Here is a 12,368-nt window from a genome sequence, read left to right as displayed (position 1 = left end):
CATGCGGCTTCTTCTGTAGGTAGGAGACATGCAGGCACCTTTATGTCTTCATACAAATATGTGTCTTTTTCAGACTCAAACTTCCAAACTTCCACAACAATGGTCACAAAATACAGTATTTATAAGCAGCAACAGGAGCTTCACATGGGATGTTAAACTGAGGCTTTCGAGCATAGCAGGAAAATATGTCTATTTCGCGGTCTCCAAGGCATTTAACTGAACTCAACAGTTTCGAGCACAATTCAAAACACCAACAAACTCTATCCATGGCACTTATTGAAACAGGCAGAGACACTGAGCAGATGAAGAGGACAACACACCATTATATGTACATCCATCTAGCACTAAGTCCCACTCCTCAAGACAGAAGGCATACAACAGGGGGCAAAAGAGGTGACGGACAGAGGGAGAGAGAGATGGAGAGAGACTTTAATCATTTCAGGTGTAGGGTAGTAAAACCTGAAAAGGACAACACACGAACAGATGTGCATCCATCTAGCATTCATGTTACATTCCTCGAGGGAGAACGAAAACAACAGGGCAAAGAGGGGAGACACACACACACACAGAATTTAATCATTTCGAGAGAAGGCCGATACATCACTCCTGGCGTCCTCCACATCACGCTCATCCCCATTTGCCTGTGGAGGGTAAACCTCAACATTTGATGGTCTGTTGCGTGAAAACCACGGAAAACACGCAAGCTTGAAATTATTTCCAATCTGCAGATAGCTGTAGGGTCCCATACCTTCAACAAACCACATGTTTTAGCTTTCGAAAGACATTTTCGATGTTAAGACTCACATTGCATTGAATTGTTTTTAACAGAGAATGTCTGTTTGTTCACACCAGTTCCACCAAATGAGAATATTAAAGTGCAACTTACTATCAAGACCAAATATTGAGGGGAAAAACTGATGATAACACAGAACTGCCATTGTTAAACCTGCAGAAGGACCAAAAAACGGGTAAGACATGTATTGGTATATACAAAATCAAGATCTCACAAGATAGAAAGACCACATTCTGGTCGTGACATAAAATTCTAAAAGTACACTAAGAAAAGCATCATACCACAAGATAACTCAGTTTACAGTTGTGTGGGTATTCATGAACATAAGGGTCAATGGTTTCACAGTTCACCGGACTACAACTGTGGAACGGCTTCATCGTTGAGATGTGCTAATCATTCTTCGTCATGGATAGTGGTCCATCATATCTACTGAAATTCACATAGTTATAGCATCAGCCTATCTACTTTATGTTGAATTCTACTGAAATCCTCGCTGAAATGCTCTCTTATCTACATTGTAACGAAGAAAAACATTGTATGCACTAAGAATGTGAGGCCTGCATATCTCCATCTTGGCATCTTCACAGCTCATAACCTTGCTATGGTATTAGAGCGAGGTTCAAAGTGAGGAGTGCAAAAAGTAGCAAGCAACAAAGAAAGGAGGCCACTAAAGAAAAGATAGCATTGCTCACATGAATTATTTCATTGAGGCTTTGAAAAACGGCCATGCTGAAGTGAATAGTAAAGGTGAATGTGCATGATGGTTGACCACAATACTCAGAGCTAGCCATTAAGCTCTCAACTTCTGGAGTGGTGACAGGCATTAAAGAAGGCTGCCACTGTAACAAAATTCTTCAGGAAGGCCAAAGCTTTCTAATGCAATACAAGGACATGGGACCTTGCTTCAAATGCAACAAGATCAGACATTGAATCATCAAGTACCCAAGAAAGGATGTAGAGGAGGCTTCCCATGCTACTGCCAAGGAGTGACATATGTGGCATTGGCTCCAAGAGCAACAATTAACAAGGACAGCATAATTTAGGTTTATACTTGATCCAGTATGAGATGATGTTACCACACAGTCGCCAAAAGAAACCATCCTTGCAAGAGAGTTCAATTGTACTCAACAAAGGAGCTCCTGTCCAGCTAACTGCTGCTCTGTAGTAGTGTCTATCTCCACATAGCGGCCCAAATACCTCACTGAGGTTCTGTGAGGCACCCAACTGAGAGCCTCATGATGTGTCCAGTAAACCTGCTGCATATAACATATCCAACATTTGTGCCAATCAATGACGGCACCTGGGGCTAAAAATTATAAATAATATCTCCATATCTGCTACGAAAGCTCTGGAATTGCCCTTGTGTCCATCCGGATAGACAGCCTATAGGGGCTGTCACTTGCCTCCGACAACTGCTAGCAGCTCTTTGACAGTCTCAAATGGCTGGCTCGATCATCAATAGCTGGAAAATCGCAGCAGCAGCTCTCTCTCCTCCTCTACCAACCTCCACAAGGTTGGAATGAGGCTCGGCCATTCCACCAGCCTCTAATAGCTTTTGCCTCACTTCAAAGGGCAAGTTTCACCAAATGGCAGTCTTTTGAATGCATTTTTCAGCAATCTTCAGAATATTAACTCTAAAATTTGATTTAAACACTTCATCAAATGCTAAGCAAAGCATCAAATTCCATGTCCTCAAGACAAACTAGGCCCATTTGCAATGATGTCCCTCAGTCCACTCCTATCTGTGAAAACACCAAAAATCCTCATGGCCACATGTTGAATCTCTATCCATGACCCAAGCCACTATTCCCCCAAGTCACTACATTGTCTCAGCTATACCATGGAAGAAAATCTCCATGGCTCTCCTCCAAACATCCTGGGCCATAGGGCAGTCAAACAAGCAATGTGTTTGTGTTTGTTCTAGAGCTCTGAATCTGGCATAAGCCACTTAGAACTTGCCATGATCAGGCCCTATGCCAACTTTCAAGTCCATATTACTCAACATTATAAGCATGAATTCTTCCTAGGTCCTAACACCCAAGCTTCTCCAAAACTTAGCCAAAAAGCAGGAAGAAATCCACTCTCTATACCAATGCTAAAGAGCTGCTATAATCACTCCAGTACTACTCATTTGTATTGTCCTCTATAGCTAAGTAATCCAAAAAAGGAGATGTCACAACGTCTGTATTAGCATCACCTTCCAAACCAGCAAGCAAGTTAAGTGGGCACATCAGGCAGGCAGCCAGACCCCAACAGTCAGACAAGCAAGCGTGGGCAGAAAGGTGCATCCAGCAGCAGGATCATGGGCAGCACATGCAAGTCAAGTACATATGTCTGACTGGCCGCCACTTCAGCAAGGCAGTCAGCCAGCATTCATGACCACCCTGCTGACAGCCTATTTATAGGCAGCTGCACCCACAGCAGCCCTTGTATCTTTCTGCCCTAGTCTATTTAGTGTTCAGCAAATTTCATCTTTGACCTCTCTTTTTATTTCTAAAAATTGATCTCTCTCTCTCTCTCTCTCTCTCTCTCTCTCTCTCTCTCTCTGTGACTGAGCTTAAATTAAATGAGAATATTTGCAACAGACCTGGCCAACCAACAAAAATCACAGCAATCACAAGTGAAGTCAAAAGGCTACCAAAACACAGCACACAAATATCATGTTGGGGCACAACAATAGTAGAGCCAACAACATGCAACCATGGACCAACCACTTCAGCAAGGACCAGGTTAACTGAAACCATGGAAGAAATCCGCCATAATGGTAATCCTCGAATAAGGACGATGTGACCACAGATACCCAAGGCCGAATCAAAAGCAAAGGCATTACGGGTGCACAAAGTGTGCCAGCAGTCCATCTCAAAATTTTGAAAAGGCAAGGATGATTTGGCTGCCAAGTAGTCAAAGAGGGCATCTTGCCCATCGCCCAAAAACGGATGGTCGTTCATTGTTGTGTCATCGAAGTACACAAACAGGAAATAAAGCTCCAAATTTTTCTCGCAACACAGTAGGAGATGAAACGATCAATCAAGGCCTCATCACGTGTAGTAGAAAATATACAACCGCCAGGACATCTTGTGAGCACGTAAGACGTCCCCAATGAAAAGACCCCCAATAAGCAACCTCCAAATGAAAACGTCTCCTTGATAAGGAATCTTGGACTTTCATGATTGAAGAAATTTGTCTCACCTTGTCCCTTTGCTATCCCAAACATGCTAGACTTTGTTGGCTTTCTCAGTGACCAATCTCTTATCCCCTACCATCTTAAGATAAATCTGATTAGCCAACCTTTTTAGGAAATCGTTTGCTCTCTCTCTCTCTCTCTTTTCGTAAAAGGTAATTGTATTAATTACAAAAAAAAGGTACAAGTTTACATGATTACAAGATACACGATGGCTCTAAGCCATCGTGTGTAAACCCTCTCTAGTTACAAAAGTCATGGCAAAGACGCAAAGGAAATTGCCATATGCCAGGGAAGTAAATCCTCCCGAGGGAGTAAATTAGAGTGGCGAATGAGATCTATCTGCCAATGCAGGAGACCCTTAAGCCTCGCAATATGTCCGGGAACATTGAAGGCTGAATCAAAAAGAAAGGCATTCCGAGTGGTCCAATTGTGCAAGCAGCCCCAGTATCTAAGAAAGTGAAACAAGATCTTCATATGCGACTGTGCCGGTGTGGGGTATTTGGGCCGTACAAAAACCCAATCAAAAGGGCTTAACGAGAAACCAACCACTGCTCGCCAAACCGCTGACAAGAGTGCCCAGATATTCTTAGCGAGAGGGCAAGAAATAAATCGATGACGGGCCGATTCCACGCTGGTGGTCATAAATCTCTCTCTCTCTCTCTCTCTCTCTCTCTCTCTCTCTCTCTCTCTCTCTCTCTCTCTCTCTCTCTCACACACACACACACACACACACACACATAATCAAGTACTACCTTAGTGGTAAGCTACTTGTTTGTCAACCCACTAAATCAAATGTAAATTTTCATTTTATATTCTTATACTAAATGACACTGTAGATGTAGGAATTGAACTCAAGAGCATTTGATCACCATATGTTCAACTTAACCAATTGAGCCTCTCTCTCTCTCTCTCTCTAATAGGTAATTATAATCATTACGAAAAAAGAACAAGATTACAAGATGCCAGATGGTTGTAGAGGCTATCTTGAATAAACCATCTTGAATAGACTCAACAAATACTCCCCCCGAGACATCATGATCAAAAGTAGAAAGAAACTAGATGGGCTAGAGAGAGGCTAAAGCAACTAGATGGTGCCAAGAAAGCAAATCCTGTCTAGGAAAAATATTCGCCAATTCAATCATGTCAAGCTGCCAATGAAAAAGCCCGTTCAAGCAAACTATATGATGTTGCACTCCTGATGAAGCATCAAAGAGAAATGCATCCCTCATTGTCCATACGTGCCAACAACCCCAAAATCATGAGAATTGAGAGAGAACTTTCATATCAGCTTACACAAGATCCACAAACTTGGGATGTCCAAAAACCCAGTCTTTTGGAAGCATCAATAGCCCAACCACTCGAGACCAAATGGCCGATAGTAGTACCGAGACCTTCCATACCACCAAGCAATAAAGGAACCAATGGTGGGGGGTTTCTACAAATGTCTAACAAAACAAACCGCAACCATTGGAAATCTGCCACTTGGAGAGTGTAGAGGCAAGAGAAAGAGCACCCATCAACATCATAGCAGCCAAAAACATCAGAAACGTTTAGAAATAAAACATTACAAACTTGTTTCGTAAGTTTCTTTCATGAGGGGGTAGAATAAGAAATGCAAGTTTTTTTATATAGGGATTTTTAAATAGTTTTAACTAGGGAAAGAGGTTTTAAATCTCTATGGAACTCTCTCTTAAACAAAGAAAGGTCAATCAAGCTTGAGTGATCATACATTAGAGTCAATTGAGAATAATACGTTACATATCCATGATCCATTATTGACTTATGTCAAAGTTAGTCTTTAGACAAGCTATACTACGGTTCAAACCTCAAACATTATGATTTATACATATCGCACAAAGAAATTTGAAATAAACATGTAAATAGCTCATGTACAATATGGACCGAGTCAAGTTGCAACATCATGATTCTCATTCCAAAACAAACTAACAAAATGTCAAAATCTAGAATGAACTATAATATATCATAAATAGCTCGTAAATGAGACTAAAGTCGTATAATAATCGACTCTCAAGACAAGAATAGAATCTAGATACTAGATTGACAGAGTCCAATAACTAAACAAAATCCCATAAAAGTAAGTCTGTCATCCTAAATCTTGAGTCCTCGTGAGTCATCACTCATCATCATGATCATGTTTAACATTGCCCAACAAAAATAAACCCATGTTTTTGGGTCCCCTCTTTTTTTTTTAAACAAAACCAACAGAAATAAAAAAACAAAAAAACCCACATTTTTTACTATCAAAAATGTTTCTTACTTTAAGAAATGTTTCGTCAAAGAAACGCATTTCTTTACTGCTATGAGGATTCAGCATTCACTAAATGAAGACTTTGCATCTGAAAGGCATTTTGTTAAGCTAACGTATCATCACTACAAATTTCCACCACACTTGATTTTTCTGAAGACCCCAAGTCGTATTGCCCTTCTAAGTAAAATATGTGTGTGTGTGTGTGTGTGTGTGTGTGTGTGTGTGTGTGTGTGTGTGTGTGTGTGTGCATCTTTCCTATTCAGCTTGTGCATCTGCTTCTACAACACTAGCTCTAATAATTTATGTAAAAGGGATCCTTTCATACCTACTATCTACTCTATTAAGTCCCACTATAATATTTGTAGCAACCTCCTCTAATAGGCCCAATGTCTCTATCCATCCATGCAAGTAATTAGGCCCTGATCTATGTGCCATCTCCTATCTCAATGAATCACTAATCTTCTAGCAGGAGCAATAAAAACTCTCTTCATCAGGTCCAATCATCATAAGAAGGATGCCTAATCTAGAAAGGACACCAAATTCAAGCTTGGAAGATATTTCTAGTTGTCTTTTACTTGAAGGGAATTCCCTCTCTCACATCTCTATCATGGCTCTTCTAAAGCCCTTAAGCCTCAATCTATGGGTGTCATCCAGTAAGCCACACTCCACAACGTAGTTACGAAAGGTTTTTGAAACAAGAGGTATGAAATGGGTTTCATAGGTTTTATACAAGTTTCCTAAAACATTCGAAACGAGCTTCATTCAAGATGGAAGAAAACTATCATGAGACTTTGTATGTATATAGTATGACTTACATGATATAATTTATAATAATTCATAATCCTATACAATACAAATGAAGATTTAACATAGCATCAACATATACGTGCATCATGGTCCCTTGTCCATAACAAATTACAATATAGTTTTAATTATAGAACAAGCCATCAATATATACATGCATCATAGACAATAACTCATTCTTGCGAACAATGTCAATGTCCTTGCAAGTGTATCAAATAAATCCATGACAAATGTTGATTTCAAAAGTTCAAACATATTTTTTAGGTTAGGGCTTTTTTGGAAATTTAAAATAGGTGTTTCAAAGTTTCTAAAATGCCTAGGTATGAAACGAGTTTCCTAATGAAATGAGTTTCTTGGCAACGATGCTCCACAATAAAAGAAACCTTTGTGGAAAACCTTATCCCAAGGTGTATTTAGAGACTTATCTCAAGTGGTGATTGAAGGCTAGGTAGTAAAGACAAGAAAATACAAATCTCCACCAGGATTGTATAATGGCACTTGCAAATCTAGCCTTGACCGAGCTTAAAGGTCTTTGGGCGTGGTCTACCAAAAGATCCATTGTAAGCTCGGCTTCCATGGTCCTCCAGCATCTACATATGGTCTCTAGTCTCCAAAAGCTAACTCTTCCTTGGCTGCTCACCTACAAGATGACCACTAACAATGAGCTTCACCAATAAGGATCTGCTTTAACAATATGGATTTATTATCCCCAAAAGTCCTCTAGATTTGGACTAAATGGTGAAGTCCTATAGCCAACTTCACCTTGACTAGGTTACCATGAGAGCACACAATGGAAGAGGAATACGAACATGAAAAGAGAAGGGAAAAGAAAGAGTGCAATGAAAGAAGAGAAAGGAAAAAGAAAATCTGCATTGAATCTAAATAAAAGTTGAATACAAAAGGTGGACTAAGCAAACTTGCACACAGCCCAAAGCATCAGTGAGAAAATCAGGTTGATGATGGAAGGCAACACTAAAAGACTGATGAGAGTCCTTGATTGTCGAGGTGTGCTGAAAACTTGAAAAGCAAAATGAAGAGCAGCCGATATCTGATGGCTGTAATAGCCTAAAAGGGAAAATTTTGGCCAACTCCTGATCAAGCATGGTCAAAATCTGGCCCACCTACCATAAATCAATAAAATAATACAGCCGCTACTAAAAAATTGTTGGTCACTTCATAAATGTGGTGTAAATACACACTTCCAACCACTAAAAAAGAAATGTGAGGTTGGTAACTAAGCGTAAACACACCTGAAACCAACTAAAAAAGAAATGCATACTCTGGACAGAGATTCTTGCTTTGTCAAAACACAACAAACTGAGTGCCAAAGCTCCTAATGTCCCCATTTGATTGAAACAAAGACTCACAGGCAAGAGGATAATTGTGCAAGACACACATGACTACAACACCCCATCTCAATATTGGCGGATATGTCAATTCATGTGTGAGTCTGTGCACGTCCCAATTGGTTGGACACAATAGAGTATTTTAGGCATTTTTCTCATGCCTCATTTATGAGGTTTTGGTCATTTTATGCTAGCCAACCTGATGCATATTTGGCATTATTTTATGCCTATAAATGCAAGCTCCCTCCTCGCATGTCAATCATTCATCTGCGTATGTCCATAGCAAGTACCAATGGAGGGAGGGAACTAGTGCCAATGCCAGTGCCCACACAGCTGGTGACTCACATTGCTCTTGCGTTGTCTCATGTCTTGGTATATGGATCCCATTTCCCAAGAATCTATTTCTTCTTGAGTTCTTTGTGCAGTACTCTTTTCTTTGCAATGTTTCTCTTTTCTCTTGTGTTACACAATCTATTATAGCAATTTCCTATGCTTCCACTGGCTAAGATGGTTTGGTAGACAATAACTCATCATAAATGGGAGAGTGGCCAGCAAGCATCATTGATTCAGGGTATCAAGTCAATCTTGACAAGCTAACAGCCAAAGAGGTCAATTCAAGATGGCATCCCTCAAACTAGAAGCTGCTTTTCTAGAATAAGGTACAAGGTTGTCATCCCTATTTTGGCCAAGGTTGGATGCCATACTTGAGGTGTATCCTACTTTTGTTCTAATGAGCCTTCCTTGCTCATGCCTAGTTCCTAGAGTTTGGTATGGACTACAAAAGAAGCCCACTCAAGAACCCTCGGCAACTCGAGGGCTACAACTAGGTGAGTGCTCCCATCTATGGTGAGCAACTTGGAATTGACTCTACCACATCTGCCACCATTTGGAGTTGATACTATGGAGGCACCATAGCTCAATGGCAAGTGTCATTCGGGGCCTGGCAGGCCATCAGCATGACATTGATGTAGCCGTATCTCCAACTCGGCTACAAACAGCCATTTCATATTGCTTTGGAAGATGATAAGAGTGGTGGTTGTACGATAAAAGGCCTCAAGGATTGGCTCATGCCTCATCTACACAAGTCCTTTTTATTTGGGAAGGGCCAAGGCCAGGACTTGAATGAGCAGTGGTCAGCTCCTGACTTTCACTGTTCACAATCATAAAACAATTTATCCTCATACAAAGCCAAGGCTAACAAACATACATTGATGCAACACGATAAATATTAGAGGGCCACCAAGAGCAGGCCTTCCATCCAGGAATATATCACACAGTCTTTCAAGCACACATCGTGAAGCCACCTATTGGATGGTTGATAGCTCAGGCAAGTAACTTTTGTTATGGTTGACTACTCACAATGGGTTGGCTGTGGGTAGTTGGTTCGCTCAAATGCAGCAGAATGGGGCGTGTTAGAAACACTTAGAAATCCAAAGGACCGTTTTTGTAGTATGTGACAATGCATGGCTGGTATGGTGAGGGGTATGTACAATCCATTGTCCAGTGGAGCTGGGCTTGGGGTGCATCACATGGACATGAGGCACTCCCCACATTTGGTTTTGGAGCCTGCTGCCCGTACTTTTTTTGATATTAAAGGTTACTGGGATTATTGAGAACCTCACAGGTTGGAATACCCAGAAGGCTCAATGTCAGCTGGTAAGGATCCTATTGGCAGTTACTCAACTCATGGTGCCATCAGATATCTAATCAAAAAGTTCTGTAGCCTCTGAAACTCTCTGCAAGGGAGTGCTCAATGTCAGCTGGTAAGGATCCTATTGGCAGTTACTCAACTCATGGTGCCATCTTCTCTATGACAATCTTCTTGGGCTACCGCTGGAGTTGAGCACTCCCTTGCAGAGAGTTTCAGAGGCTACAGAACTTTTTGATTAGATATCTGTAGGATTATTGAGAGCCTCACACGTTGGAATACCTAGAACGTCTCATGTCAGCTGATATTCAGCACAAATTACACTTTGTGTCACCACCCTAGCTAGATGAGCTGTGGAATCCCATTATGCACACACTCAAATAATTATTTGCAACATGATTTGCATCACTGGCAGGAGCCTCAGTGATTCCTCCTCCCCAATACGTGGATACAAAGCATGTTCTTTATGCTGCAAGATTACACACCCAGTCAAATTTTTACTCCCCCTCAGTCGGGGGCATGTGCCTAGCACCCTTACCACAGAGCCAATATGCAGCACAAGTGACTAACAATATGAACATAATAAAAGAGATCATCCTTGAATCTCAGCAGGTCCATTATTACAGTCTCCCAGAAGCGATAGATTAACAAGAGGCTTCTTACACAGTGCCTTCAACAGCAATGAAGCCAGAACTAAGGCAACTGAAATACTGTAAAGACCTGTCAGTCCTTCACAATTGTCGAATTCTGATAAGAGGATGACATTCTTTGAACAGAAGTCCATTTACATTGTCACAGCAATTATACATATATTTCCAGTCTAAGAATCATTTATATTTAATGATCCTTTCGCTTTCATATTCGACAGCTTACAGTCTCCACATGTTGGTTTAGTTGAATCAATGTCTGCAACTTTTGCCAAAATGCCTCACTTGAACTTTTAACACAAACTAACAAAACATTGCACCTCTGGCAAGAATGCTACAAGCAAATGCAAAATGTAAATTTGAATACTCATGAAGTCAATTGTGCCCCTCTTGTCCATGAACATGGATCTGAACCATGTAATCACTAACAGAAAGGTAGATTTGACACCCATACCTAGAAAAGCACCTGCAAACACATCCTGCCAATGATGCCAATAATCATCTACTCGTGAAAGTCCCACCAAGAGGGCACCTAACAAAGGGGTAAAGATAATCGCAACTTTTCCAACATGGCCTCGCTTATTAAAAAGTTGAAGTTTTCCTGCTAAGTACATAGATAGAAAGCCTAGACCAGCGAACGACCCTGCATTATGCAAAAGAGATTCCAAAGTAAATACAAGCTCAAGACTCTGGTGGAATGGGAAAACAAACGACATGCATAGCAGAATTATCTCTACAAAAGAATGCAAAAATTAAAAATTGACTATGTACATGATGTATGGCCGCTTGGGAAGCTTTTATGGCCTTCTTTAATTACAGCATGGTCACCAGTACAAAGGACTTCTCCAGTTACATTGTCATACCTCTGAAATGTGAAAAGAAGTTTAGACATACACTACGATGCCAAACTTCCCTACCAAATTTAAAAACCAATATCACAGCTCAGCCTCGATTTATCTGCACGGTAGAGGGTTAGCCATACAGACTTCAGAAGTCTGAAGAGCAGCTGCTTACAGGAACATTGTCAGGAAAGCAACGCCAGTAAAAATCTGGCCTAGGACGACCAACAGCATCTTTTACAGAATCAGTGATTACCGCTGTGATTAGAACTGCAAAAAATAAGCCTGACAACAATGGAGATGCATTAGATTAGAAGCATTAAGCTTGCTAAACTAAGTAATTTATATATGATCCAGTATTTTGTTACCCAGAGTTGCATGATGTAAATCTGTGATGTCCTTGGTGTAGAGAAAATATGCGATGAAAAACAACAGTGGGATGACAATGGCAATAACCTGACATAGCAAGATAATCACTTCCTGTTAGCTTTATAGAGAGTTAAATAATTTTCAATATCAATCATGATAGGAAAACTTTTGTAGCCCTCACCCGAAAGGCGTAGGAAAGATTCCCACGGTAGACTATATCACCAAACATTGGCCCACTTGACTGACTACCAGACAAGGAAACTTAGCTAGATCACAAATAATATAATACACTTGATAACAATTATTGAGCTGCTCAAACATAATAACTGGAAGGAAAGGATCTGGACAGCAGGCACAAGATATGGCACTAGGATGGGAAGGGCCCACGTCTTGTCACGATAGGCGGAGTTGGGTAAAGAATCGAAGAGGTTTTGCGTAGTATCAATGGTGCTGACCCAACACTATTGTG

The 12,368-nt window shown here is 40.8% G+C and overlaps 1 protein-coding gene across 5 annotated transcripts in view; it reads right to left on the bottom strand.

The window, feature by feature from the left end:
- Positions 1 to 295: 295 nt before the first annotated feature.
- The window catches only part of LOC148038026 (lipid phosphate phosphatase 2-like), a 53,987-nt gene continuing 41,914 nt past the window's right edge, over positions 296 to 12,368 (bottom strand). For 3 of the 5 annotated variants that reach the window (XM_087668102.1, XM_087668110.1, XM_087668118.1), the window contains exons 4-9: positions 11,899 to 11,986; positions 11,706 to 11,815; positions 11,463 to 11,556; positions 11,146 to 11,334; positions 887 to 946; positions 296 to 748 (exon numbers count right to left, since the gene is read on the bottom strand). In XM_087668102.1, coding sequence (XP_087524228.1) covers positions 573 to 748; positions 887 to 946; positions 11,146 to 11,334; positions 11,463 to 11,556; positions 11,706 to 11,815; positions 11,899 to 11,986 — 717 coding nt within the window. In that variant the 3' untranslated portion in view covers positions 296 to 572. Of the gene's footprint in view, positions 749 to 886; positions 947 to 1,074; positions 1,223 to 11,145; positions 11,335 to 11,462; positions 11,557 to 11,705; positions 11,816 to 11,898; positions 11,987 to 12,368 lie in introns of all 5 variants that reach the window. The other 2 variants (XR_015688876.1, XR_015688877.1) reach the window with 2 other exon arrangements.

The sequence above is a fragment of the Lygodium microphyllum genome, chromosome 3, assembly GCF_053477565.2.
Source record: "Lygodium microphyllum isolate KBCC chromosome 3, Lygodium_microphyllum_v1.1.10, whole genome shotgun sequence".
In the NCBI taxonomy this organism is placed as follows: Eukaryota; Viridiplantae; Streptophyta; class Polypodiopsida; order Schizaeales; family Lygodiaceae; genus Lygodium; species Lygodium microphyllum.
The sequence above is the reverse complement of the archived record's forward strand: the minus strand, read 5'-3'. Positions and strand labels throughout refer to the sequence as shown.